The 27,547-nt window shown below is 48.1% G+C and overlaps 2 protein-coding genes across 5 annotated transcripts in view; one reads left to right on the forward strand and one right to left on the reverse strand.

Moving 5' to 3' along the window:
* ATP1B4 (ATPase Na+/K+ transporting family member beta 4) overlaps positions 1 to 25,408 on the reverse strand; it is a 29,707-nt gene extending 4,299 nt beyond the window's left edge. The window contains exons 1-8 of one of the 2 annotated variants that reach the window (XM_059732842.1): positions 24,142 to 25,408; positions 23,002 to 23,546; positions 16,344 to 16,408; positions 8,973 to 9,129; positions 3,492 to 3,620; positions 2,607 to 2,711; positions 1,179 to 1,375; positions 199 to 255 (exon numbers count right to left, since the gene is read on the reverse strand). In XM_059732842.1, the coding sequence (XP_059588825.1) occupies positions 199 to 255; positions 1,179 to 1,375; positions 2,607 to 2,711; positions 3,492 to 3,620; positions 8,973 to 9,129; positions 16,344 to 16,406 (708 nt within the window). In that variant the 5' untranslated portion in view covers positions 16,407 to 16,408; positions 23,002 to 23,546; positions 24,142 to 25,408. Of the gene's footprint in view, positions 1 to 198; positions 256 to 1,178; positions 1,376 to 2,606; positions 2,712 to 3,491; positions 3,621 to 8,972; positions 9,130 to 16,343; positions 16,409 to 16,643; positions 16,932 to 23,001; positions 23,547 to 24,141 lie in introns of those variants that run through there. The other variant, XM_059732843.1, reaches the window with a different exon arrangement.
* A 98-nt stretch (positions 25,409 to 25,506) lies between these two features.
* The window catches only part of TMEM255A (transmembrane protein 255A), a 37,680-nt gene continuing 35,639 nt past the window's right edge, over positions 25,507 to 27,547 (forward strand). For 2 of the 3 annotated variants that reach the window (XM_006277377.4, XM_019487769.2), the window contains exon 1: positions 25,512 to 25,658. In XM_006277377.4, the coding sequence (XP_006277439.1) occupies positions 25,601 to 25,658 (58 nt within the window). In that variant the 5' untranslated portion in view covers positions 25,512 to 25,600. Of the gene's footprint in view, positions 25,659 to 27,547 lie in introns of all 3 variants that reach the window. The other variant, XM_019487770.2, reaches the window with a different exon arrangement.

Raw genomic sequence — 27,547 nt, forward strand, 5'->3', positions numbered from 1 at the left:
TTGGCCCTATTTGCCTTCCAAGAACTTTCCCAGCCTGCAGCCCCCATACGGTCAGCAGACCTCACAGTGCGTATCACACAGCAAATGTTTTGGGCTAACGTGACTGCAGATGTAATCCCACTGTACTTTTACCAAAATTACTAAGGGGGAAAGGTGCTTGTTTATGCAATATAACAACAAGCCAAATCAAAGTCATACCTGCACTCTACAGTCCACGCTCACTGGTGTCCCGGCACCAGCTTGGTAGCCTATGATCTATGGAAACAAATTCACAATGCTGTGAAATGGGGAGCAAGACCATGCAAATCCCAGCTCCCACTCCAATGATTTTTCTCTATCACCAAGTTGCTTATCTGAATAAAAGCTTTTTATACTCAGAGGTGTGTCCTACAAGCAGGGAATGAGGCCATTTATGCTGATGGCATTTGCTGTGCTTGCTTGTCGTGGACACCAAATCTGCAAGATCTTGAGGGCCTCTGTACAGGACTGGGACCCCAGAACTCAAAGAAGGCAGGAGACCAGTTAAAAAACAAAAGCTTTTCCCTACCAGGTTAGTAAAAACTGCAGCAAGGCCTCATGTTGTAGTTTCTACAGTTTCTACAGGGTTTCAAAACCGTGTTCATTCTTTGAAACCCAAACTAAAACAACCAGTAGCTGTGGTTCCTCACATAGCTGCTTTACATCCTGACTTTACAGAGGAAGTGTCAGGTATCAAAAGACACTACTCTTGATCTTCACCAAGAGCCTGGCCCCTTTCCAAGCAGGTCATGAATACTCTCTACAAGTGGTTTTACCAACAACATACACATTGGTTCCACTGCACGCACTCATTTCAAGTAATGCACTCTTCTTAAAAAACAAACAAACTGGTTATAGAGATCAGAGTATGGGAGGTGGCCTTAAATATAATATCTGGAAGATGGCTGGCTGAAGCCCCAGAAAATAATTCTACTCTTGCTGCCCAGTTCTTAACCAAATCCTGAAGCAGGAGCCTTTGCAATGTTTTCTTGTTTGAATGTCTCCATACTGCAAATGGAGATGCTGTTTTCTAGCTGAATTTATGCTGGGACAGGAGGTTATCAGATCAGAGAATTGGACTTGTTTCAGTCCCAGCCTAATCCTGAACCTACAGTACTATACGGTGTCTAAAGAGTCAAGGTGCCTGGATTTTTCCATACCCGGTTCATCTTCAGCAGAATGCACGGCTGGCCTCTTGAGTAGCCGAACGTTGGATCCTCAATTCCAGAACAATTCTGCAGAAGTGAGCGCTTGAACTGGCAGGCCCTCTTCTGCTCGCTCTCATCCCCCTCTTGAATAAAGTACTGGCCTGCTATGCACTCAATGTTTTTTTCCTCTTGAATGGTGTCATTGTAAGCTAAAATGAACCAAGAGGTGGTTAATGCTGTCCAGAACTTTGTCCAGGGCCCCACACTGTAGATACATCCTCACATCAAGAAAAGTCGGAGGCGCCTAAGAGAGTGAGAAAATCCCATCCCAAGAGTCCAGATTTAATACGAGGCTAAGCAGAAGCTCAAGGTATGAAAATTGCACTGACCTTTGCATGGAAAATATATTAATACTGCAGCAAGTACTATAAACTTTATAGATGGGGGAACTGAAGCCCAAGAGATGATTACATACCCTCCATCCCCCCCCGCCCCCCCAAGTGCCCCTCACTTCCCACCCACAGCCCACCAACCCTCCAGGTATCCCAGGGCCCACAACCCCTTGCCCCCACCCCCAGCAGAAGCCAAGCCCGGGCTGCCACTTGTGGGAAGCTTTGGCTGCTGTAGCCAGAGCAGAGCATGGAGCCTGGTTCTCTTACCCCACCACCCAGCCCCTCTCACAGGCAGCATGGCCAGAGTGGAGCTGGGGAGAAGGGGAGGATGCAGGCTGCCCTCTGTGGGCATGGGGCTCCCTGCCCTGCCACCCTTCCCCCAGGGGCTCCATGGCCCAGCAGGAGGGACCCAGTGGGGGAGGAACCACCACGCCACCATGGCCGCCAAACTGAGGTGCCTTCTGCCTGCCCAGCAGCAGCAGGGGCACAACTCCATGCTGCCATACCTCGCTTTGGCAGCCACGGTGGTACAGCACTTCCTACTGTACTGGGTCCCATTCACTGAGATGCAGAGGCAGGTTCTACCTAGAGCTGGTCCAGCCCGGATGCAGCCCCATGCCCCACTGTGGGTGCAGAAATCTTGGGAGCGGGGGGGAGGGGGCACATGCCCCCTCTGCCATTTTGCCTTGGCCCTCCCGCCCCCCTCTGCTGCACTGCCTCTGCTCCCCGCCCCCGCATCACATTGCCTGTGCCCTGCCCCCACCCCTCCAACATGTCGCCTGTGCCCCCGGATCCCTGTTTATCACAACCCCATCCGATGATGTTGCAATCCCATTTGGGTCATGATGACCCACAGTTTGGGAACTGCTGCTTTAGGATGTCAGGGCTTGTGCAGCTGTTGTTGAGTGACCCATACCAAGTTAACATTTCTGCATGATGAGCGGGATCTATTTTGTTCATAGATGCTTAATTGCTGGAAAAGGTACATGGGTACCTATCACCTTTGAGACATGCAGACTGTAACTGAAATACAAGCCAACTAGTTTACCTGTGAGGAAGCGGTGCATACTGTCCACATATGGAAGCCAGCTGCTAGGCTCTGATACGTTGAAGGCAATGGTAAACCCATGTATGTATGGTCTAATCATTACTCCTGGCAAATAAAACAATCTGTTATATTAACTAGCCACAGACATTTTATCAGTGTGTGAACTGAAGGCCTCCAGCATTGTGATCCCCATGTATAATTATAATTATAATCATCATCATTACTGATCTGCAGCAGTAAGACACAAGCCGTGCCTCAAGGAATTTACAGAATCATTTTGCTGAGACCCTTGACATGGACATGACTCTTCAGCTCCTCATGAAACAGCTGAAGGTACCTGACCATCAAAGCCCACAAGACCAGGTCTTTAGCAGGTGTGAATCTGGGCAGCTCTGCTGCCTGGATTTCTACCAGCTGAGAATTCAGCCCACTGTCTCTGCAGATCATCAACAGCCCTGGTGGTGTTCAAGAGGAAACTGGACAAGCACCTCATTGAGCTCGTTTGAGCCCAATTTCCTCCCACCCATGGCAGGGGACTAGACTGGATGATCTTACAGGTCCCTTCCGGTCCTTCTTTCTATGATGTCAGTGTAGCCACCCAAAGAGAGATTTTGCTGCTTCCTCCCATGTTAACAGAGGGTTTAACTCATGGTGCTTTCCTACATCCAAAAACTATTCTAGGCATGAGAACATATACCATTTGATTTTGTCTGAAGATTTCAGCTTCAAGGTATATGTAAAAGAACTGGAATTTTGATTGTTTAAATAATGCTCTTTCCAGAAGGAGCAAAAATAAAGCATGTATTCAGGCAGCTAGTTTGATCGTCCCCTAGCCGTGAGCAGGGCTCTGAGAAAGCACAGTTGGATATGAGTTGAGGTGCTTACCTGGCGGAGCAACTCTATCCCTGTATATCGGTGTGTAGGGGTTCAGCGTGAGCACCATTACGTACATGCAGAAGGTGAACAACCCAGCCAGAAATAAGTACAAAATGAAGTAAAACAATAAGATCAAGCCTGCAAAACACAGAGGGCACGTTGCTGTTCATACAACCATTAGCAGTCCCAACTTCACAAAAGGACACATCAATAGCTCTTTTCAGCACTTACTATTCTTTGACGATTATTGACATTGTACATTTGTTGAAGCAATGACCCTTTCCCTGGCTCCCCAAGACACACACAGACACATACGTACATCCAACTCACCTTCACCCTTTGGGGAAAATTTGGTTCAGGATCTATAATTCTCAACCAGATGCCATCTCCATGTGGCCCGGATAAAACCCTGGCTCTGAATTCCTCTGGATGCTGGGAAAGATGGAATTCTGACCTACATTCCCCCTTTATGGTTTGCTCCAGCCCTACCCTATATCCCACAGCTCAAACTGGACCCAGATCTCATCTCATTTGGTCTGAGTAGTTGCAATATCGAGATCACATGTGAAAGGGCCATTGAATTGCTCTTGCACATATTTAATTCCTTAGAATTCCAATAGGAAAGATGATCCCTCACTAATCAGCTGTTTGACATCACGATCCAGATCTCTGGGGAACAATGCAAACAACATTACACAGAAACATAGCAGCTCAGAAATACACATTACATTTGGCTTTTCCCCAAGCCCATAGGCCAAAGAGCAGTATTTATTTTTTCCAGGACCAGGGCTGAGGTTGTCTCCTGAGAATACAGTCTATGAATAAAAGCCAGTGATTCAGAAAATAAAGTTAGACCATAACACAAACATTTCCCAAGAGAAGCGTGATTCCAGTTTCAAAGCAAGCCCTGAGAACACAGATGTGCACTTTCACCTCCCTGTTCTCGAGGTGTTTATGTTGGGGGAATTTTTAGTGATGGGAACTAGATGGGAACGTACATTCAACTTCGGGCTGAACAAAGGAGGCTCAGCAGGGGAGCTGAGGTGTAGGGGAGTAGAACCAGTAGAATACAGAGCCATGATGGAGGAAGAAGTTCATCGGCTCTGAGATCTGAGAGCAGGTTCTTGCCACGAGTGAGATCTGAAGAAAATTCCTGGTTCTCACTCTCTTCCCCAAAAGGGGTCAGGGCTGCCATACAGAGCTAAATTCTTGGGCAGCAAAGAGTTGGTCAACCGCCGTTTATCTTAATTCCCTCTGCTTTTGGAAGAACTAAAAATACTAAACCCCTGGGAAAGTGGGTGAGGGGGTATCTTGGGGGCTTCTACTGCATGGCTGCCGAAACTGAGTCTGATAAAAGCTGCATCATCAGCTAGGCCCAGAGAGTAAAACAGGTGCCTCAAGATTTCCCCTGCAAGCTCCTGGCACTGCCAGACTGAGGGGGAGCCAGGGCACCTTCTTTTGGTCCACAGGCTCCTTCTTAGAGGGTACAACATCTAAGGAACTCCACAGACCATATTCTGCTCTCAGTTATCCTGATATAGTGGTCGTTGTGATGTCAGTGGCATTACTCCAGGTGTACCCCCAAGAGAATGAAGGCAGAATCTGGTCTTATGCATTTAAACTGGTGTGACTCTCCAGCTAGTTACCTAGCTTCACACACACCGGCTGGCATCATATCAGTGGGGTCTCTTCAAATGTACAGCGAGCGAGAGCAGAAGCTGAGTAACTGAAGGCTCTTTGACATGAGGGGATGGCTTGGGCCTCAGCTGAGGAGAGCCCCATCACACAGCTACCACGACTTGCAGGCAGACACTGTTCCTTAGCAATGCACCACCGCTGGGCTTACCCCTCCCATTATTTTTCAGTTCTGCTTTGGCACAAGCCATGCCAAGTGCTGTCACAAACAGTGACCACCTTGCAGGGCTATTCACACTGGGGTCAGAGCACCTTGTGCCCTGAGGCTCTTCTGAAATGTATAGCCAGGAAACAATGCATTGTGTAAATCCAGTGGCAAAACATCACTGCTCTCTGCCATTCAGCCATGAGTGAGCTTGCTTATAAAACAGCAAAAAAGACTTGGAAAACTTGTGTGTTCGCCTTCATCACCATGTATTCAAGAGAAAACAATTCAGGCCCTGGAACACACTCTTCCTTTCAGCTGGTATTTGTCAGAGATGTGGAAGGTAAAGGCCATTCTTCCCTTAGCTTTCGTTAGTTGGCACCTTCATTTTAAAAGTGTATTGGAGCCAAGGCCCAAAACTACATGGAAAGAGCTCTGTCTGAGATACCCTACTGAGTCTGCTCCTTGTGCTGTGTAGAGTGGTACCTGTGTGGGAGTGGGTGCGTGTGTGGATGGTACGAAGCGTTGCTCAGTTCTGGGATGCTAAAGACCAATAAAATCATGTGTCATCAAATAATAAACACATGGGTGTGCAGAACATTAAAGCATTTGGGGCTGGAACTAGATGACCTCCTGAGGTCTCTTCCAGCCCCCTCATTCTCTATGATTCTTATGTGCTGGTTACAAAATTATTACAATGTCTATAAAATGTATGGTTATTATTCAGCACCTGGAGCACATTCATGGGAGGGGGAAGGGAGTGAGGTATATTTTGTAGTCTTATTTTTACATAGAACTGTTTTTATAATTTTATTTAAAAGAGCCAAAGCTGCCAAATTCTCTGAAAATTAGTGTTTGAGGCTTCAAGAATCACAGGAGATTTGAGTGAATTAAAACACTCCAGCACCAGCAAACAACTTGCAGCTCTAGTCAACATATCCATTTCGGTTGTATGTGTCCAACCTGACACTGGTCCTTGTGTATGAGTTCTTTAAAGGCAATCTCCACCATCATTCAATCCACAGTGATAGTGTCTTCATTTTACATCTGCCATAAGCATTGCCAAACCAGGCTCCCTATGCAACTGGGACAGCTTACGTGTCATCTGACTGCACTGTAGCACATAGCATTGGCTGACCCCTGAATCACATCACTAGCTGAGTAGCTTTACAGCTGCTGTAAATTGATCCTTTTTTGTTCTGGCTGCAGCTGATTTTACACAATAAGTCTCTTGGCTTATGTGAGGACAGTCACTGTGGGCTTTGCAGGAGACTAAAACCTTGGCAAGAGAAATGAACAAGTTGCAAGGCTTGTCTGTTTGCTACTGGAGCCAAGTGCTCAGTGTTGCCAAATTGCCTGTTCTTTGTGTTTTGAAAAAAAACCTGCTGATCATCACACTGTCTGCAATTGCTTTGGGACTTGCAAATGCCTGAGAATATCACTGGCTAAACCGAGCTGAGGTAAATCCAGAGTTGCTGCCCTGAAGTCAGCAGTATTACTGCAACACAAAATGCATCTGATTTTAAAATCGAGCCCAACCCAATCGCTTTCAAGCCAGTGAACAAGTTGCCAGGAAAACGTTGCTGAAAAAGCCCACTGCATCATGCATACTGTCAGTACTGAGCCCTGGACCAAGCTGCAGCAGCAGTGCTACTGGGGCAGTATGAGTAGCACCTGCTCTCAGTCACAGTCCCATATTGCCTGTTTTCAACCATTTCCATCTGGCTCTCTGGCCTGAGTATAATTTTTTAGAGGTGGTGGATAATGCTGTCAGAAAATCCTAGCTAGGGAGTCAGATCCTGCTTCCCTGAATCTCACGCAGTGCTATTGATTTACTCATGTAGGTAAGAACTTATTGTGGCCTGGCCACCCACATTAATGGAGTTACTTTTGTTTTACAGTGGGGTAACCATGAGGTGATTTAGACTCCCACTATGCCCTGCCTGTTCTACAAGGGCAATGATGCACATATCAAAGGACTCTACAATCTGCACGTTGAAATCTAAGTTAACCAAAGGTAATGCTTCCCCGAGGCGTCATAGAGAAGTAAGGCTGGAAGAGACCTCAAGAGGTCATCTAGTCCAGGGGTGGTCAACCTGAGCCAGAGCCAGAATTTAGCAATGTACATTGCCAAAGAGCCACAGTAATACATAATGACGTGACGTAACGGCTACGGAAGCAGGTCACCGTGCGATTGTGCAAAGATTCAAGAAGATGCATATTAACTTTTGAAGAGCCACATGTGGAGCCACTGGTTGGCCACCCCTGATCTAGTCCATCCCCTGCCTGAGGCCAAATCATCCCTATCCAAACCATTTTATCAAGGCCCCATTTGACACTACGCCACAGAGGCATACCAGGAGATATGAGAATCTCCTCTATGAATGCACAATCATCAGAAAGGCCCTGCATGTACATTTTGGTCCAGATTTTTCAGCCTAGCTACATACATCACATTATAAACAGCACATACAAACAGTCAGTAAGACACCTCAGTGGCTACTGTTCACTTAAAAACCCAACTTGTGTCCAAATGAAGATATTAGATGGGTAGTCACATGCATGTTCTGAAAATCAGGCATTGGAATTGGGAGCTGCAATTCTAAGCGTCTCCAAAATCATCTTCACTCACCCTCCTTGGTGCTTGTTTAAGTGTTGTCTCTCAGCACATTCAGTGCTGCAGAAAAAGGCCAGCTTGGCCTCCTAAAGCAGTGGTTTCCAACCTTGGGTTCCAACCCAAATGAGGGTCGCGGGGGCAATGCTGGGGGTGCTGCACACAAAGGATGAGCCACACTGTGTGCCGGGAGCTCCTCTGCCCCCGAACTGCCGCCACTGCCGCACTCCACTCCCAGCAGCAGGTCATGGCAAAAAAAAGATGAGAACCACTGTCCTAGAATTTTAAATCCTCCATGTCTCCACAGAGTGGACATCACTGACAGCAGCAGGGGGAGCGTCCATGCCACCCATCAGCCCTGGTCTGGGAAGGCAGCTCTAACTTCAGTGCCTACAACAGGGGCCTACAACAAGGCAGCAGCTCTCCCCACTCCCAGGTGAATACACAGGATGATTAAACACTCTCAGATTCATTCACATCCACTCCTAGGTAGCACCAGAGGTTTAATTCTTCTCTGGCTCTTGGTGTTTTTAAGGATGTTAAAGAAAACAGCTATTAAAACACAAAGGCCAAGAGACAGAAACCCAATCCCACTGACTTGTAACTCCTGTTTAACTGAGAGCAGAATATGGCCATAAAGCTGCAGTAAACTACGTTGTTTGATAGGAGTTGAACACATGTAAAAAAAGAGCCTGGGGCTAACACTGATCTTTGATCACCAGTAAGTCTCACTTATGGTGCCTGAAATACTCATGTCTCAGTGGCATGATCCTTAATCCCCTTAACTTGATAACATTAAAGGCAATGGCTCAATAATGAGGGTGGCTTTCCCTGGACTATATGCTTTTAAAAGGACACTAATTTGCTGGGATCCTACAGTTCTCTATAAAGCCACCTGTTAGAAAGATATGTGTGGCTCCCTTAAAATAACAGGATTTAGGTTGTATGTGCTCTGCTATATCCTAGCAAGGACACTGACAAACAAGTGAATCTCTTGTGAGAAAGAACAGAGAAGGAATGGAGGCACAGAACCTACCCCAGCTCTTAGCTGTTCTTCCCAGACATGTTCTGTTCTCTGGATCCCAAAGGAAATTTTTCATTTCTTGAATTACATCTGCCCAAGTTTTCTTCGCCATCACTTCCTCTCTCCCTTCTCTGCCGGAGTTCTGCATTTGCTGTTCCTGCTTATTTTCCTGGAATAGTTACAAAACAAGCCCCACAAACAAAGTAAGCATCTCATTGGCCAAAAATAAATGCAAAAGCACTTACTATCTGGAAACGGTTCAAATTTCCATTTTCCCATCATCACTCCTGTGTTATGGAGAGACAGCTTTCTGGCTGAAGTCATTTAGAATTACTTATATCCCAGCATTCATTTTTCCAGGGGACATACAATAACGCTGTTAAACTGGGCACTATCCCATCATTCATTTCTAATCTGTGTGAACTTTCTAAAAGACACTCTAAAAGATGGGAGAGTGTTTTTACAGCTCTCTTATGTATCTCTGTGGTAAAAAATACAATGTACTGAATTTGTGACAGAAGTCACCACTGAACACTGTTAAACTAAGTCTTCCAAGTTCTTTCTCTCAGCATGCAAGTAAGTTTGCGGTCTTTGAAGATATGTTTGTGTCATTTGTTTTGGGTTGCATGAGGTTCTAGAGATCTGGACCTCTACAACAGCAGGAAAGTTTGAGCCGTCTTAGCCTCTAGTAAAAGGAGACTTCATAATTTTAGGCTGTGGACACAACTCTGAGTATCTTTTTCCAGCTGAAGATGACAGTGATGTGATGAGCTGTGAGGATTCTCCCTCATGACACCCAAACTACGAGGTGTTATGCCTCCTTACACATGTGGAAGAACCTTCCTTTGAACTCGGTGCTTGAGTGACCCCAAGATCAACCTCAAACCATTCTCAGAAATAAGTCTGGTCATGGTTCCAAGGAAACATATGTCAGATGCTACCTGAACTGGGACTGCAGGAGAATACCACACAAAAGCTGGTAGTGCCACCTGGTTCTGACGTCAACCTAGAACTTCAGCCATGTTCTTCTTGCTTATCTGAACTACAGCTAAGCAAAAGTTTGGGGAAGGAATTTGGCTGAAGCCAAAATGATGTTTTGTAAGGGCTCTCAAAGAAAACCCACTCCATTGCACACAGTTTTCACTGAAGCCTTTTTATAACACACATCCAAAGACAGCATGATTTACTAACCCATCCAAGAAGGAGGTTTACATTCAAGGCGGTCCTGAAGCCAGACACCTGGTTTCTGGTTTGGCTCAAAGCCTTTCTAAAAATTAAGGGGTTCACATCTTTTGCACCATCTCACTGAGAAGGGTCTGATCTGAGAAGTTTGGCTAGTGAATAAGTTCCAAATGGCTCCAAATGCTTAGTGTTCGGTCTTATCTGCATCTTTTACAGATGAACGTGAAACAAGTTCAGGACTGGATTGGGACCTAATTCCCCCATAACTTCATGGTGTTTTGGTTTGGACCTGGCTGTAGTTTACACATATATTCCTCTGGACCAGGGGCTCCCAAACTGTAGTACACATACCCCTGGAGGTATGCAAGACATCTCTGGAGGGGGGCGGGGTATGCGGGAAAAATGTATAATGGTGGATTTAATTTTCATTATAACAATAATTGGAATTTAAGGGGTTAAAATATAAAACGTATGCTGGTAAAGGTATGCAGGCAGCTGGTAAATCTGGAAGGGGGCACACAATAAGAAAAAGTTTGGGAAACTCTGCTCTAGACAATTCTGTCTAGGAGCCAACTGTGCATGCCTCTCAGCAATGCAGAGGGGATCTTTGCCTTGTTAAAGTTGAGGGATCAGATTAACACGCTGTCCATCTGCACCTGTTGGAGTTTAGCTGTTATAAATCATAAGTATCCAGGGGCTTCAGGAATGCCATTAGGGAGATTCCCAATAGCAGCTGGGAGCTTCAAGTTCAGTGGCTTTTCATTAACCCTTATTAAAAAAATTCCTCTGTTTCCAAGGGAAAACAACTCCCCTCAGAGGCACCACCTGCTGCTAATCCCATTATCCAGATCTCTTCTTGTGCACTCCATAAGTCACCCATTTTTTTTAAAAAGGCCTATTGAAGAGATGAGGAAATAAAAAATGTTCTTTGGGCACAACTTCCAACAAGTCAGATCTCTCCAGCAGCTGGAGTATGCCATGTAGCCACCATCTCAGTATTCCCCCTGATTGGCAGTCATAAAACTGTGTAACAAGTTATTGAGAAATGTAAGTGAAAGTTATGCCTTTTACAGCCTTTACCATAACCCCAGTATTTTTAGTAGTGGATATAATTGGCCCAGCCTAGCACTGGTATAAATCAGTACTGTCCCATGGACTTTGCTGAATTATGCTATCTGGGAACCCAGCCCAATATCTCTTAGTGATGTGTGTGCATCTAACTGTTGCTACTCTTGCAGCATTAAATGTAAAAGAGCTAGAATTCCACTGTAAATCTGGAGGAACACACTGTTTGACTCCTAGTGTCAGATATCTAGTTATTCCCCAAGTTAGCTTCTTGTTAATGCAACAGACAATGACCAGGCATCAGAAAACTGATTTCTTTGGACCGAGATAGGATCAGGGGATTTTATAGCCAGCTCCATACATTTCTGACTGTATAAGATTGGACTGTAGCCTGGTATCAAAATCCCAACTGAATGACAGAATGCACAGCAAGTGAAGAAAAGAAACCTTCTCTTCTTCTCACTTAAAAAAAATTGCTATTAACTGATATTTTGGAAGCATTTCTGAGACCACCTGTAATGTGATGGAGATTACTTGGATCCAGAGAGTAGACAAAGAGAAGCCATTTAGGAATGCTTGGGGAAAAGCTACTCTCAGCTGGATTTTAGCCAACATTAAACTCTCAGTCAGCTGATTCCTTTGTTTCTTGCAATTCACAGAGCCATCATGTCCTGAACTGGGAAGATGACTCATGCACAGCAATTAGCTAAGAACTCTTTAAAAACTTTTTTTTTTTGGCGGGGGGGGGCAATACTTCACCCGACTCACCAGGGGGCAGTCTGGTGCTCTCCCAGAGAGTTTGGATCCATATCCCTTGCTGTCCCTTTATGGATGCATCTTGGCAGGGATAAAATTGTGATAATGTCTCCAGTAAATCTGGCAGCGAGATAGTTCCTCCATGGGCCTGGCTCGATTGACTCCAATGAGCCATTTACATCAGCTGAGCACTTGGCCCCCGATGTGTGGAACGGCTTCATGATTTGCCAGAGGAAACAGACAAGCAGGGAATCAGTGTGTGAGGCCAGCAATGATGATAGTGGCCCCCACATTGATCAGCGTATCATCCTGCACTCCCAGTGGGTGCTAAGAGGACTCCACACCTTGCAGGATCCAGCCCTGCTGATAGAGAGAAGATGCAAGAACCCCAGATCAGCAGCTGCCAGCCAGCTGTGTCTTGGGAGTGAGATGCTGCTCCTTTACAAGACAGCTCTCAGCTTCTCCTGCAGTTCTCCAAACTGGGAAGGAAGCATTTAAGCACTGGCAGACTGGATTTAAGCACAGCCAGTCTGTACAGACCCCTGGGGTTGACAGGATCTGTTCTGAGCTGGAGGGGCCTGTAAGGAGGTTGTGTCCAAGAAGCCAGGAGGCTTTGAAGCTGCCTGCTGGCATTTGCCTTGAATAAGGAGCTGCCCAGGGGATCCTCCAGGTCAGGTGGGCAAAATGCAGACCGGGGGCTGGATGCAGCCTGCCAGGCTATTCTATCCAGCCCATGGGGCCCCTAAAAAATTTAGAAAATGAATATTAATCTGCCCTGGGCTGCCTGTCATGTGGCCCTCGATTGCTTGCAGAAACTCAGTAAGCAGCCCTCTGCTCAAAATAATTGCCCGCCCCTGCTCCAGGTGTTGCAAGTGGCATCACCAACACCCTGCTCCAACACCTACTCCTGCTGGAATCAGTTTGAGGAACAGAGATGGAGCACAGCCAGGACAGAGCAGGGTTCAGTGCGAACCTCTTAACACTCCTCCGTGCTTCTAGAATTAAACAGGAGCCAAGTCTGAGCACTTGATTCTGCTGGGATGACACCATCCCTGCCCAGGCAGAACTTGGACTGCAGGGCTATTAACAGCGACCTTGGCAAGAAGAGAACATGTGAACTAGGGAACAGGCAAAAACTCCTGGTGAAAAAGAAGTCAGCAGTACCTTGCGGGGTGGGCAGGAAAGGAACCAAGCACAGAGCAAGAAAAGCTGGATCTGCTGAGCAACAGACCAGACGGCTGCCTATTGGTGTCTGTGCAGCCTGCAGGCACATTGCTGTTAGTCACTAGCACTGAGAGGTCCCAAATGAGATCAAGGCTGCGCACAGACGTGGGAGAGAGGATCTCTGCTTTACAGATCACACAGTGGGCATGTCTACACATGCCGCTGACTGTGCAGTTGTTACTGACTTTAGCAAGTACTAAATGACTATGCAGTAACTGCCATTACTGCGCAGTCTGGGCGACGCATGGGTCATTTCTGCCCCTACTGCACAGCAGCTCATTGGTATTGTGGTGTAGTGTCAGTGTCACGGTTTGTGCCTGATGATGCTATGTCGCCGTAGTGACGAGCTACGTGGCCATACCTTGTTACTATGGCGACATAGTGTCTTGTGCAGACATGCCCAGTGTAAGTAGGTGGAGGCTGGGAGTGCAAATGGAGGTTTCATGAGGCATCGAGCCAGTGACAGAGCCAGAACTACAAACCACGTTTTCTGGCCCTGGATGCCGGGTACCAACAGCCATTGCCACTATTTCTTTGGATCTCAGGACTCCAGCCAACTCCCTGCGTCTGAAATCACACTCAGTCTTGCCCCCAGGCTTTATTTAGATCAAACATTATGGAACAGAACCACCACTGCCCAGGACTGTGAAGACCAGCTGGCAGATCCTGGCGTGCTGATGGACTGAGGATGGAAGGAAGGTGCCCACTCCTAGGCACACATGATGGATCGCTCAGATGTCATTGCAGCCAGCAGGGCAGCAATCTCATCCACCTTCACCACCTAAGCATTATGCAAGGGGCCTGCACAAGCTCTCAGCACAACTGGGTCGTGGTCCTGGGTTCAGCCACTGGCCTGCTGGTAGCTTTGCCCAGGTCACTTCGGGCACCTATACACATGCCTGATGCCTGCTCCAACATGTACTAATTAGCATGCATCTGAGCAGATTCAATTAATTGGAATCACATGTTCAGTATCCCAGTGCTTCAAAATAGCAGTGGGGGCGCTTTAACTAAAGATCATGGAATAAGCTTTAGTAAAAGCACCCCTCCACACCATTTTGAAGTTTAAGATGCTGAATACACACAACACTGCAGGCACTTCAGAGTGGCTCCAGAGAGTGGAACTAATTAAAGCACCTCACCCACCCCACAGCATGTGTAAAGACACCCTTCACTCCTATGTGCCCTGGCTTCCCCTGCCTCATTTTCCTGCTATGCCTGTAGGCTCCTCAGGGCAGGGATGTTCTCTTCCTACATGCTTAGCACAGCACAGCCAGATCTCTCAGAGGCCCCAGGTGCTACCACAATATAAATGGTTAACAGTCACTGGCAGGCACCTGGAATGGGGCCAGAAGCCCTTACATCCATTCCTGTCTCACTGGAGAGCCCACACTGCACATCACTTGTGAAAGAATCACCTTTCTCCACCTGTGCCCTTTGTTAATTAACCTTTCAACTAACAAATCCTACCACAGGATAACTTGGTCTTAAAATCATCTGCTCTATGGATGAGCCCCTGTCATTAAAGAATATCCCTCCTCTGAGACCCTACAAGGAGGAATTGCTTCTGGATCCAGACTTCCCAGTACTGATGGGACAAACTATTGCTGCCAGAGCTGAATACTGCAAGTGTGGCATCAACATCCTCTGCTGGACAGCTGGCTCAAGCTGCCAGTAACAGGGGCTAGAACCTCTCTCCTGTTCTGAACAATTTGCACCACTATGGACTAACAGCACAGCCAGCCCCTGGCCAGCCCACCCTGCAGGAGTAAGGAGGAGGATGACCACTGTACCGCACACCGTGGGACTATCACCAGCCAGTACAGGTGTTGCAAGGCTTCTCTAAATGCCACTGGGCCAGGGGTAGCAGATATCCAACAAGTACTAGCAGCCCTGTCCAGTTTGATTGGAATAACAGGCCAGATTGGAGCCTAATTCTGGGATCTGCCCTGGCTCTTGTCAGCATAAACCTCCCCAGGAAACATGGCTGGGGTATGGGGTTGGGTAGAAGTATAGGGCTGGCCACATGGTATAAGAGCAGCTCAGGGTGTTGGGAGGTGGAGGGGTGAGAATGGAGCACAACATTCCTCCAGCCATTCTGCCCCCTTGCTGTCCTCAGCACCGGACTTGAGAAGGTGGCAGAATCCAGGGCGAAATGTAGCTTTGCAGACTGGTGCAAGTAGGTGCATGAATTGAATTCATAGCACCCAGCGTGCCCCACCAAAGGCCAATTTGGCCAGGGAGCACTGTCTGGATAGTTGATCCACTCAACAGGGCTGCCTTGGGAAAGGCTGCCAGCCACTTATACAACACTTTTGGCTTCCTTCAGGACGGCTTGTACTTTACTGTATCAAGTGTGTCTGGGTTACCTGAGGTAGGAGCAAAGCCCGTCAGGCTCACACCACTATGTAGCTGCAGGGAGTCAGCATGAAACAGGTTTTTTAGTGCTCAGCCCAAGAGCCTTATTAACCTAACTAACCACTGGTGCAGGGGCTCTCTGTCTCCTCACTCCTGGGAATTACTTTTCCTGGGAAGCAGATACACGAGGCAGACATCTGTGCTGCTTTAGATCTGCAACAGCCAGAGGTGGATTCTGATCTCCGTTACAGGAATGTGGACTTCAGGGGAGCTTTAGTGGCATCCAGCTGCTGTTCACAATAAGGAGTTTTTCCCATATTCGCAATGGTGCTTACTCCAGATGGATACTGACTTGACTCAGCCCCAAGTCTCCTCTTCACTACCCAACAAATCTTCTACCACCCTTGTAGAGCAGGCGATGGGCAAGCTGGAATGGAACTGAGGCTAGAGGCAGAGCTCACTGCTCTTCTAAAGGCTGTTTTTGCCCTGAATTTCGTGCCCCTCAATCCTAAAAGCACTTGACTTCCCCTCTTCCCCCAACCCAGTCCCTTGTCTCTCCACTGAAAAGGGGTAATCCATCCAAATTACAGCAGCAAGAGCAGGGCTTGTTTGCTCAATTATCTTTGCCTCAGGCAACTTGGCTTTCCAGCCTGAGGTCACCACACATCAATGGCAAGTGCTTGGGCTCTATAATAACAAAAGGGAGGAGGAGTGGTCCCTAATGCAAAATCACTATAGTTAGCACCTTTCTGCATCCCTCTTGCTGTTTCCTAGCATGGGCAGCCCCCATACACTCACCGGTTTCTGGTGGGGGCTCCCAGGCTGGCCTTCAGCCCCTCTGGAGGTAGCATTCATGTCCATGGCTTCATGTGAAATGTAGAGAAATGGAACAATTAGCAATGTAGGAAGCTACACCTGGGCTCAGCAGTACAAGCTGCATCAGTGCAGCATGTGCCACCCCAGCACAGAGAGCTCCCAAGTAGAATCATCACCCCAGTATAATTCCATATTCCCGTCACTTATTCCATCTAGGTAGGTAAGGAAAGGCTCACAGAAAGCAGGTTCAGCCCTTTAAATCAAATGCAAGCAATAAGAGACCTCTGCTTTTTCTTCGTGGCCGGGATCAAGTGGGACCAGATAGAACACGTTGATTTTGACCTTGAAAAAAAGACTTAGATGTTGGGGAAGAGATCAAAAAATAACTCGCTTTCATCAGAAGGTTGAGATCATGCAACAGGATCCTGGCCGCACTTAAGCTCCTCTTCCACTTAATGCCATTTGCACCTACAACATGATCCACTGTACTGAAGTCGCCAAGAAAATAAGACAACTCCTAGATAGGGAAGCACCTTCGTTGCTGCCTTACGAGAGCAGGAACCTGTTCATAAAGACTAACAAATAGCAAGGTCATCCTTAGTGGCTGAATATATATGCCAATGTGTGCTTGTCAGTCATGGGGAGCCCCTGTTAAATGCTTGCAAGATTTCTCTAGCAGTTATGGGGCTTCTATATTTATCACACTGAATCAAGACAGTCAACAGCCCAGACTGTGCAGTGTCAGTTTCCCCCAGACATATATAACTCTGAGAGGCAGCCATAGCCAGCAGGAGAAAATCATGAGAAACAGCCAGGAATGCTGAGCAGTAGTGCTAGGTTACTATAATAATTATGTTACATGATCAGAGGCCATAACTGAGAAGGATGCGACTTCCACCCATTTATGAATTATGGACACGACATGTTGCTCTAAATCAACCCAATTTTACAGTTTAGTGACCCATTGATTCCAGTCTGTTGGCAGCACTAGAAGGTGTGGATTCCAGTGACTGAGAAAGATGTATATTGGGTCACATTTATTGAAGAGCTGAGTACTGGTCTAATACACAAGGGGTAAATGGAGCAGAAAATGGCAGGTGAGTATGTGTCAGGGTAAAAGAGTATAAATGTGGCACTCAGTGGGCGTGGAAACTGGCACACACCCATGGACAGATTTTGTTCTTAGGCATGTTGATATCGACTTGAAAAACTCCTCTGACTTGGGTAGATTTACTGTGGTACAAGGAGACCAAAATTAACCCCTGGGGAGGAGGAACTAGAGATTTTTCTTAAGCAGGTTTCTTTAGCACAGGCATGCCTATTTTGCACTGCCATTTGACTGGTGCTGTGGGTTGGCCCCATTCTGCAAACCAATGCAGTGGTAAGGGTCTGTGGTCTCCTGGCCTCTGGTGATAATAAACAATCAGTCACTGTGGGGGCTGATCACTAAGCTCTGCAAGGCAGGGAAGCTTCCTGGTCACTGCCGTTCTCCTGCTAGGATGGGCCAGGACACACCAGGCCATCCCTGGAATGCCCTGCTCCACACTCTACCAGTGCCTGCTTTCTACCACATCAATGCATCTCCCCCATTGCACAGAGAACCTGCCTTCCTGCCTGCTTTAGAAGAGGGAAACTATTTCCCAAAGCTGAAAATAAACCTTTCACACCAAATCTACTGACAGATCCAGCCTGTCTCTGCTCTATGGCAAAGCTCAGGCTGCTTCTCATTCCATGAAGCTCCCCTGAAGCCAGCAGAAAACCGGACAAAAGAAACATTACCTGATGTTTCCTTACGTAAATCCAGCCTCCTGAAATGTGGGGAGCTCACTGCTGACACCTGGGGGCAAACAGGAAAAAAGCAGCCCAGAAAACCCCAGGTGATGGAGGTCCTGAGGGCAGGGAGCCTACTGCTGCCCCCCCCCAAAGAGTTGTGACATGGCAGGGGCTCTGTGGAGACCAGCAGGTGTCCCCAAGAGGAGTGGTAACAGTATGGACAGAAGAGCAACAGCCTCGCCAAGGGGCTGGCAAGGACCTTCCCACTCAGTCAGGCTCTTCTCTGCTGGGAGTGGTGGCAGCACCCCCACAACAGGCCAGTCCCTCAGGACTTGGCTGCGCTGGCATGACAGTGCCCTGGGGAAGCTTTCCCTGCTCACTCCGCCCATGCCAACTTCTAAAAGAGATGCCATGTAGCCCCCTCAGCCTGGTCCCAACCTGTATGCCATGCTGCTTTTAAGCAATCTGTCCTGGCTACACTTGCTGACACACACTCAGAGATGCCTGAGATCCCAGAGCAGCCCGATCCACCTGCTCAAAATGCAACCTGCTCCAAGCGAATGCAATGAGCAGGGAATGGGGCATCTTGAGGGGAAGAAGGCAGCGGCCACCTCCCACATCAGCCACTCCCTGCAGTTTGTAATTTCTAAAGCAAGAGCTTTCTGTTTGCCCTCAGGAGAAGCCAGCCATTAGACTTGCTCCAGCTGAAGCGTATTTTCTGAAAAAGAGATGAGATTATTTTCTTTTAACTGGATACAATGCACTTCACCTCAAAAATAATTAGGTGCATTGCACTTAGCACCTCTCAGCCAAGAAATTCAAAACGGTTTCTGAGCCATTACAAAGCCCCTGGGGAAGGTGCTATTAGCGCCCTGGTAGAAAGACCATCTAAGAAGCATGGAGATTAAAGGCTTCATCCCAGATGACACAACAAATTAGTGGTAAAATGAGGTAATGAGAAGTGGTAATGAGAAGCTTAGTATGGGGATGTGAAGAGAAGGCCTGGATGGAAGGACATGAGAGACTCCCTTCAGTCCTGGGTCACTATTAGTCCCTCTGAGAGAAAGCTGAGAGGACTTGCTGAGTCTCTATGGTTCATGGTCAAAAAAGGAGTAGGAGGCAGTCATGCCTGAGGCAGCTGGGCTCCTGGGGTACAGAGAGATGAGTTAACCACCTGCAGTTCCTGTGTGTGTGGAGAGAGTTAGACACCTCATAAGGGGTTCTGTCAAAATGAACCCATTGAGTCACCTGAGCTAAGCAGGAGGAATCACTGATAACAGGGATGTCTTAAATCCCACCTCAATTCAGACCTTACTCAATACTACCAGGAGATGCCTCTGTCCTCTCCTCAACTGGGTCTGACAGGAGGTGTCTAGACCCTTCTGTCAAAATACAGAGTAAGGGACCCTCCTTTCTTTTAAAATATGGTTGGAAGAAGAAGTATTTGGGCCTCCCTCCCCCTTGTATTCATTAGCTCAGTGATCAGTGCACTCACCCAGGAGGCCTGAGGTCAATTCTTTCACATGCCTAAACAGACACAAACTCACATCTCCCACCTCCTAGCAGATGGCCTTACCCTACTGGAGTGAAACAATAACTCGTGGAGGTATAAACTGCCTCACTTCAATCATCATAGACTTGAGCATGATGCTTTATGAGGATGATTTTGATGTCAGCATTTCCTAGGTTCCTGGTGATCAAATACAGTGATATGTTAGAGTACCTGCTCTCAGAGCAAAAAGAAGGAATGGATGCTCCTGATGGGGAGATCTGTACAACCTACCATCTCCATAGCCTTTCTAGCACAGCCTCCTCCTCTGAGATTAACATGAGTGAAGCCAGTTCTAAGACTGGCTTTCAAACCAGGTATGTATCCAGTAAGAGTACAAAGCAATTTTTAGAATGCAACAACTTACAGTCCTTACTGAGCCATGTTCAAACCTTTAAGAGCCTGCTTTCATACTGCCAAGGGCATGCTCCTCAGCCAGGACTCACCACTGACTTCAGTGAGACTCCATAATTATCACTGATGGCTCAGGGCCCAAAAGGCAACTGGCCTGTTGCCAGGTCAGTTGCAGGGGGCAAGATGCAAACATGGTCCTGCCTGGCAAGCATTACTGCACCTGTCCTCTTGTGTGAGCTCTTAAATGGCTTTCCTCTTCCAGCTGGTTTCTGAGTTCCCCTCCAAAGCCTGTTGAGCTTTACATGAGCTGGGAGAGAACTGATTTCTTGGGCAAGGGGAGTCCCTTGACTTACAGGTTCCTGGAGTTGGTCCTATGAACAATCCCTTATGAAGCCACAATGACAAATACAAATCTCCACAAAAGGTCAATAGAATTGGAGGAATTTGCCCAAGTGCCCCAAGCCTTGCTGCTGATGTCCTACTGATGTCTCTCCTGGCCTCCACACCTAAAACATGGAGTGATGTCACACTCCCCAGTGGCAAACAGTCCTTTGAGACTCACACACACATTACCATCACCCAGTTCCTGCCCCAGTAACATGACTCTGTGGAACTGCAGGGCCAATAAAGACACCTTTAACCTTAGGAGAAACCTTTAACCACCTGTGAGTCTGGTCTAAGATGGAGGTTGCTGGTGTAAAGATGGAATCCGATGGATCAGTAAAATCAGTCCAGGATGGCCTTGACTTAGAAATAATTTCTAATTTGGCTTCCTGCTAGTTGTGGCTGATGGAAGGGCTGGTTTGGGAGAGGAAAGGCATTGTAGACTTGGAGGTTGCAAGCCCAGAGGAAGGAAAGAGAGAAGGGAGGAGAGACCGAGGATATTTGAAGGAAGATGAAAGGGAAGAGAGGGGTGGAGCTTGGAGGGGGCAGGTGACACTGTAGCAGTTAACAAAGACAGTCGGTTTGTAGGGAGAGACAAAACAGAAAGGGGAGGACTGAGGGTCAGGAAAGAGAGACTGGGAGAGGAAGAGGAGAGTGAAGTCAGTGTGGTTGTAACAGAACCCAGGGACAGGTGAAAAAAGCAAGAGGAAGCTAGGAGAAGGAGGCAGCTCAGGGCAGAAGGAAAGGTGGGTATCAGGTGGAGAACAGGCAATATAGGATAGAGTGGGAAACTGGGGGAGAAGGGCAGTGCCAGGATATGAAGAGAGCTACAGCGCAGAGCAAGAGGAGAATCTGAAGGGGAAGAGAAACCAAGTCGATTTTGGGGCTAGGAGTAGAAGGCAGAGAGAGAGAGAAAGAAATGGAGTTTGTGAACAAGGAGGAGACAGAAAGCACCAGCCAGTGTCAATAGTAGCAAAGCCCAGAGGTACACAGGAGGGGAGATGGTTATGGACTTCTGGAGAGGCTGGAGACCAAAGTGCATGTACGAGCTAAAGCCAGTTGGAATCAGTGGGAACCTTTCCATTGGCTTCAGTGGGCTTGCAATTAGGCCCTGAGCACTGGGCATCCTTTGCTGGGTGTAACACTGTGGGGCACCTCAAAAAGTGCTATCAGGAAAACAGCAGGTTTTTAATCAGAAAGGTGATTTATGTACAATTGCTTTGTATTCTCAGATGATAACACTACAGCAGAAACCCCTCAATCAGTGCACTGCAGGGAATGAACAGGAGGTAAAGAAACCCTGGGAACAAGGTGATATAACTGAGTCTGTGTGTATGACATTGTTACTAATATCAGACAAATAACTGTATAGTGCAATGTAATATTCTCCAGCAAATCCCAGTGGAGGCAGAGCCAGTTCAAGTAAAATACCTTCCTATCACATGGACATTATCTAGCTCTTGGCAATTAGATTTCTTGGCTCTCAGAAAAAAATGCTTTTTAATGGCTCTCCAATGTGTACTGTTACATACAGAACTGCAAACCCTTCCCTATTAGAACTGCAATCTACTATACTGCATTGTAAATTGCATTGTGTTTCAACATTCAAGATACTGGATTACGCCACAGAACAGTATTTATCTGCCTCTCCTATTAGGCATGTATTCCCTATAGTTGTTAGTGTGGTTTGGTTTCAGGATGGGGACAGGCGAGGTTCCCCAGAGCATAGCACTTGGTACTTCGGCAGTGGAACCTTGACTGCACAAGGGGCTGAGTGATTTGATGCAGTGCAGAGTTCCCTCAATTCCCATTAAAGTCCACACAAGTTGAGGATGCTGTATACCTGGCACGTTCATGCTCTAGCAGCTTTGCCAGGCAGAAAGGTGCAATTTTTCAAGTTCCCACACGAGGGCAATGCATTTTAAAACACTTTTTTTCCTACAGATGACTGCTAGGGCGTTCATGTAATTAGGTTAAACTCCATTGCATTATAAAGCTCCTTGTGAACACATGACATAATTCTTTGTCTGCTCTAAACATCCTCTGTGTTTTTTTAAAAGCTGTCTGAGACAAACATGCCAAATTCCTAAGATGTGCATTAGATCAAACCTACTGCAATGTATTTATCAGGCATTGACTAAAAACCAAACAAGTGCATGATTCCAGAGTACAACAAAAGATACTATCAATGCACAGCAAAGCACTACACTTGTTACCTTAGATCAGGGGTGCCAACCTGGGGAATGTGTTTCACAAGTGGCACAGGCAACTTCTGTGTTGCACATAGCAGATCTGGGTGAGGGCAGGCAGCAGAGCAGCTGATCTCAGGCAGGGAGCATAGAGCAGAGCAGTAGATCAAGCAGGGAGCAGAAAGCAGAACAGCTGATCAGGCAGGGGAAGGGGATCAGCGTGGCATTACGAGAGGGTGTGGGGCTAATTTGTGGCATGCCTACCAAAAAAGGTTGTCCACCCTCTGCTTTAGATCAAGCATCAGAAAGTCATGAAGGAAACGTGGTTCAACCTGGACATTTTTCCTCCCTCATTTTCATTGTCAAGGTCCCAATCCCGAAAAGAACTTACTTGTTGCAAGACTCCAACCAAAGCAAATGGGACTCCTCAGAGGAGATTCAGCCAGCAGAAGTCGTTATAGCTGTAGAGACCTCAATGGAGATATGACAATGTCCCCAAGCTGAGACTGTCCCAGGGGGTGTAGAGATCACCATGTACTTAGGTCTTCATAGCATCCAAGGTCCTGAGTATTCAAAGGTGGATGCGTCTGTCAGGATTCTTCTGCATTTTCTCCTTGTACCTACCTCACACACAACCTCACCGAATCTGGGAGTTCAGCTTCACTGTTGAGTGCTCTCCCCTCCTCTTTGTTCTGCAAAGGATTCTTATCTTCATCCCTGTTATTCCATTTTTTAACAAACACCTTGAGCCCCTCACCCAGAAATACCTGCAAATCCCACCACAATTCACTCTTTTTCTGCAACAAGGCTTCTTATGCCACAGTTCGCTCCTTTTCTGCAACAAGGCATGACAGTGATTAGGAACTGGTTTGTTGTGAGCACCAACTTTCATGCTGAATGATACTGGCTCATGCTTGCCTTCTTCTTAGACTCTGTCTGGAACATAATAAAGACAGTTTTAATCCCCCTGGTCACTTCTAAACTCTTAATTCCACGGGTGTTAACAACCCTCTTTCCTTTTTAATGGTCTTGATCTTCCACTGATTGTGGGTCCGTTGCCATGAGCTGTGAAGTCAAGTGACTCCCTCAGCGTTGCTTGACTAGAAATGCTGCTGCCACCACCACCAGGCAGTTGGTTTTAAACTTTGGGTGGAGCAGGAATCAAAGTGGGGAGCGACTGCACCACTGCACCCACCCCTGACTGGAAATGTCATTTATGTTCTAAGAAGCAGCTCAGATTCTCCCCTAATCACAGGCCTCCCAGGATTGGGACTTGTTGGAGATCGAGCCTTGCAATACAAGGGCAAAAGCTGAGTGCACTGCCCAGACACTGAATGCAGAGCAAGGGAGCAGGGATCCTGCACAGCACAGCAGGATGAGGGATACTATGTTGGTCTGCTTCTGTACAGCCTGTATTTCTGTAGTCTGTACTTCTCTGTATGCTTGTGGTCTGCACCCTCCACCTGGACACCAAGTGGCAGGACACTCTCAGTGAGTATGAGGGTCCTTGGTAGACGAGCATATACTCTACCTTGATCCTGCAAGCCACTGAGGATCTTAGCTGGCAGCTCCTCCAGGAAGCTGTGACCTCAGGTGTGGACCTGGTGCACCTCATGGATGCCCTGACACCTATCCCTTCAGCAAGCAGATGGAGACCCTGGCATACTCCTCCCTGGAGCGCACCAGGTGGCAGCCCCTCTACTACCTCCTGCTGAGCAGCACGGCTGGGTGAACTTTTAGTATCGGGCCTTCATCAGAGATCACGATAGTAGTAATAATAAAAATTACCCTCTGCCAAAGATAATGATGATAATAATAATAAAAATTACCATTTTCAGGCCCCGTTTCTGTCTGGGCCCCGGGCAGCTGCCCAGTTCGCCCATGCCTGTGTCCAGCCCTGATGCTGAAGTTTGGCTGCATGACTCCCAACACCTTACTGTTTACACCGTCCTCATCTGCAGGCCCACCGAGTCCTGGGACGTCCCGGTCAATCTCCTCCTGGCCCTAGGCAAGCTCATGAGCTACCTGAGCAGAAAGGAGGCTCTGGATGGGGGAGGACCCAGGTGAGAGTGGGGTTGCCGCCTTCTCGCTCCTCCACTCCCATCTCCAGACAGAGCTTCACACGTTGACATCCACGTGCTCCCTCCACTCACTCAGGCGTGCTCTGCTCGATGCCCCCTTGTTTTGAACCCGCGACCTCAATCCCTTTCCTGTTTTCTCTTTTGTCCCAAGCCGTCGGTTGCTGCGTTCTCCGCGGCCTCCTTTCCAAGGACGGCTTATCGTTACCTGTGGCAGGGCAAGGCTCACGTTCCCCGAGCGCAACAAACCTCCTCCTGGCCCGAGCCGAGCCGTGCTGCACCTGTCCAGGAAGGTGGCTCCGGGGACCATTTTCCTGCCCCTGCTCCACTCCTGTCTCCAGGCAGTGTCCCTGGGGCGGCCTCACAGGCATGGGCGCACCAAGCGGCGGGGACAAAAGGGGGCCTGAAAATGGTATTTTTTCCCCCTTGTTGTCTGATTCTTATCATCTAGGGCTGATACGAAAAGTTCACCCAGCCTCATCGGACACAACATGGGCGAGCCACACAAAAAGGGAGTCTGAAAATGATATTTTCCCCCTCGTTATCCCATGATTATCATCGTTATCTCTGGGCAAGGAGGGTGCTAGGACAAGTGTGGGCAGCGGGTGCTCGCTCCGGCCCCCGCTTCGCTTCTCGTTCACCTCAGACACGGGCTGGGCTCTCCTCACGCGCGGGAGGCCCGGGCCCTGTCGGTGTCCCGCCCGTGAGGGAAGCAGCGGCGGGGCAGAGCAGAGCGGGGCAGGCAAGGAGCCCCCCTCCCCTCCCCGGGCGGGCGGGCGGCGCGCAGGCGCTGCAGCGCAGCCCCGAGCATGGCCGGGCGGGCCGCGGGCGCGGGGCGCAGACGGGCGGGGAGGGGCCGGCGCTCGCCCGCCTCCTAGGCGCTGCGGGAGCGGGCACCGGGCGCCGGGCACCATGCGCCAGGCCCTGGCTCCGCAGCGCGCCGGCGGCATCGCCGTGCCCGACTCGGCGGGTAAGTAAGTGCGGCCCTCAGCCCTGCCCGGGCCGCGGGGGGAGCCGGGGTCTTGCGGACGGGCCGCCCCGGCGCCAGGGGCAGGGGCAGGTCCTCCGACAAGGCCGGGGCTGGCCGGGGGCGGCGCGCGCGGCCCGGCAGGTGGCCCCTGGCTCGGCCACGAGCCGTGCGCGTCTGGGAGACTCGTGTCTTGTGCTGTGCTGTGCTGAGCTGCGCGCTCCCCCGTACAAGACCCGACTCCCTGTGCCCTCTGTCTTGCTCTTGGAGAGAAACTTCACCTGGTCCTCTGCGATGGCCAGCCCCTGTCCCTGCGGCCTTGACACCGGCTGGAAGAGATGGGTCACTGGGGGGACCCTCCCTGTTGGCGGTCTGGTTCCCCCCCCCAGATTCAGTCACCCGTGGGCCCCTTAAATCTCGCTTTGGGACGCTTTTCGGGGCCGTTTCGACCGAGAGGGTCTGCTCCGCGTTTTCTTACGAGAATCGTTAAAAGTCAATGTCGAAATGCTTTTTTTCCCTCCCCCCCCTCCTTTTTAGACGGTAGCAAAACCTCGCGCAAACCTAGTGAAATGCTTAAGGGAAGCCGCTCGTGAGATGCTGAGCAAATTGGTGCCAAGACGCTTAACAACCAAGGGAACGAATGAGAAATGGGTTTTTTTTGTGTAGAAATGTATTTTCCTCCTCTTTGCGGAGGAGATTCTCCTCTCTCCAGCTTGGACCGTTAAACAAAAGCACAGGCAAATGCTAATTACAAGCAAATAGTACATTTGGGCTTTTGGAGAGTACGGTTGTTTGAAAGCCTTTTAAAAGGTGGTTAAAAAATGTCCTCTTCTCAGAGGCGGGCAAGAAAAGTTGTAAAGGGAAGGAGTTTTTCTTACGATTTTCCTAGCAATACGTTTTATGAAGCCAAGCAGATGAAGAGAGAAGGAGTTAGGCTCCATGGGGCTTGTCTGCATTAGGAGCCTCTACTCCCATAGTCGTATTGACCCAGTCCCCTGGCAAAGATGCAGTATATACAGAGTTTCACTGGCGGTGTAGCTATACCCCTTCAGGTCTCATCTCTTTCACCCAGGTTTGCCAGCGTAGCTATCTTGAGTAGGCGTGCGAAAAGATTGCACCCTCCAGCTGATGTAGCATTATTGGCAAAATCCCTGATCTGGATGCAGCTATGCTGACAGAAGAGGTCTTCTGCCAGCTTAATTTATGTATATGATTTGGGGAGCTGGTATAACCCTGCTGGCATATGCGGCGTCGCTGCTCGAGGGCTCTGCTGATACGTACGCAGCGATGCCAGCAGAGGCTCCATAATGTAGACAAGTCCCAAGCCAATCCAAACCCTCTCTTGTAGACTTAGCTGCTCCTCCATCAGGGTTTTCCCATTGTAGCTGTGTGTTAGGCATGTGAATTTTTTTAAATTTGCAGTCAGCGTAGCTGCCGGGCAAACTTGGAAGTAGGACTTGGTCAGGCTGTTCCTTGTGTGTGGAAGAAAGTAGAGTTTAGGAGCTTGGCAAAAACTGTCTTCTCTTCAGAGCAAATCAGAAGGTATTCTTTAATCACACGATCCAAAGTTATAGCATCCTAAACCAGAAATTAAGGCTATATTGCCAATTAAATGGAGCACACAATCTGATCATATACTTTTTTTATCAAGCCTATGTAAATGTTCTAATTCACCTGATTGGTTATTCAGGTTTGGACCAGAGATATACCGTAATTTCCTCTTTCTTTATATTCTGTCTACATCTCTAATAGCAGAGAGAACTGGTATTATAACTATAACAGTTATCCCAAATTTTATTTGTAAGCAAGTAATGCATTTTTCAGAACCTTTTATATTTATTGGGAATGAGACCTCAATTTTCGGATAGCTTTGGCCAGAAGAACTGAAAAAA

The sequence above is a fragment of the Alligator mississippiensis genome, chromosome 8 (assembly GCF_030867095.1).
Source record: "Alligator mississippiensis isolate rAllMis1 chromosome 8, rAllMis1, whole genome shotgun sequence".
NCBI classification, from domain to species: domain Eukaryota; kingdom Metazoa; phylum Chordata; order Crocodylia; family Alligatoridae; genus Alligator; species Alligator mississippiensis.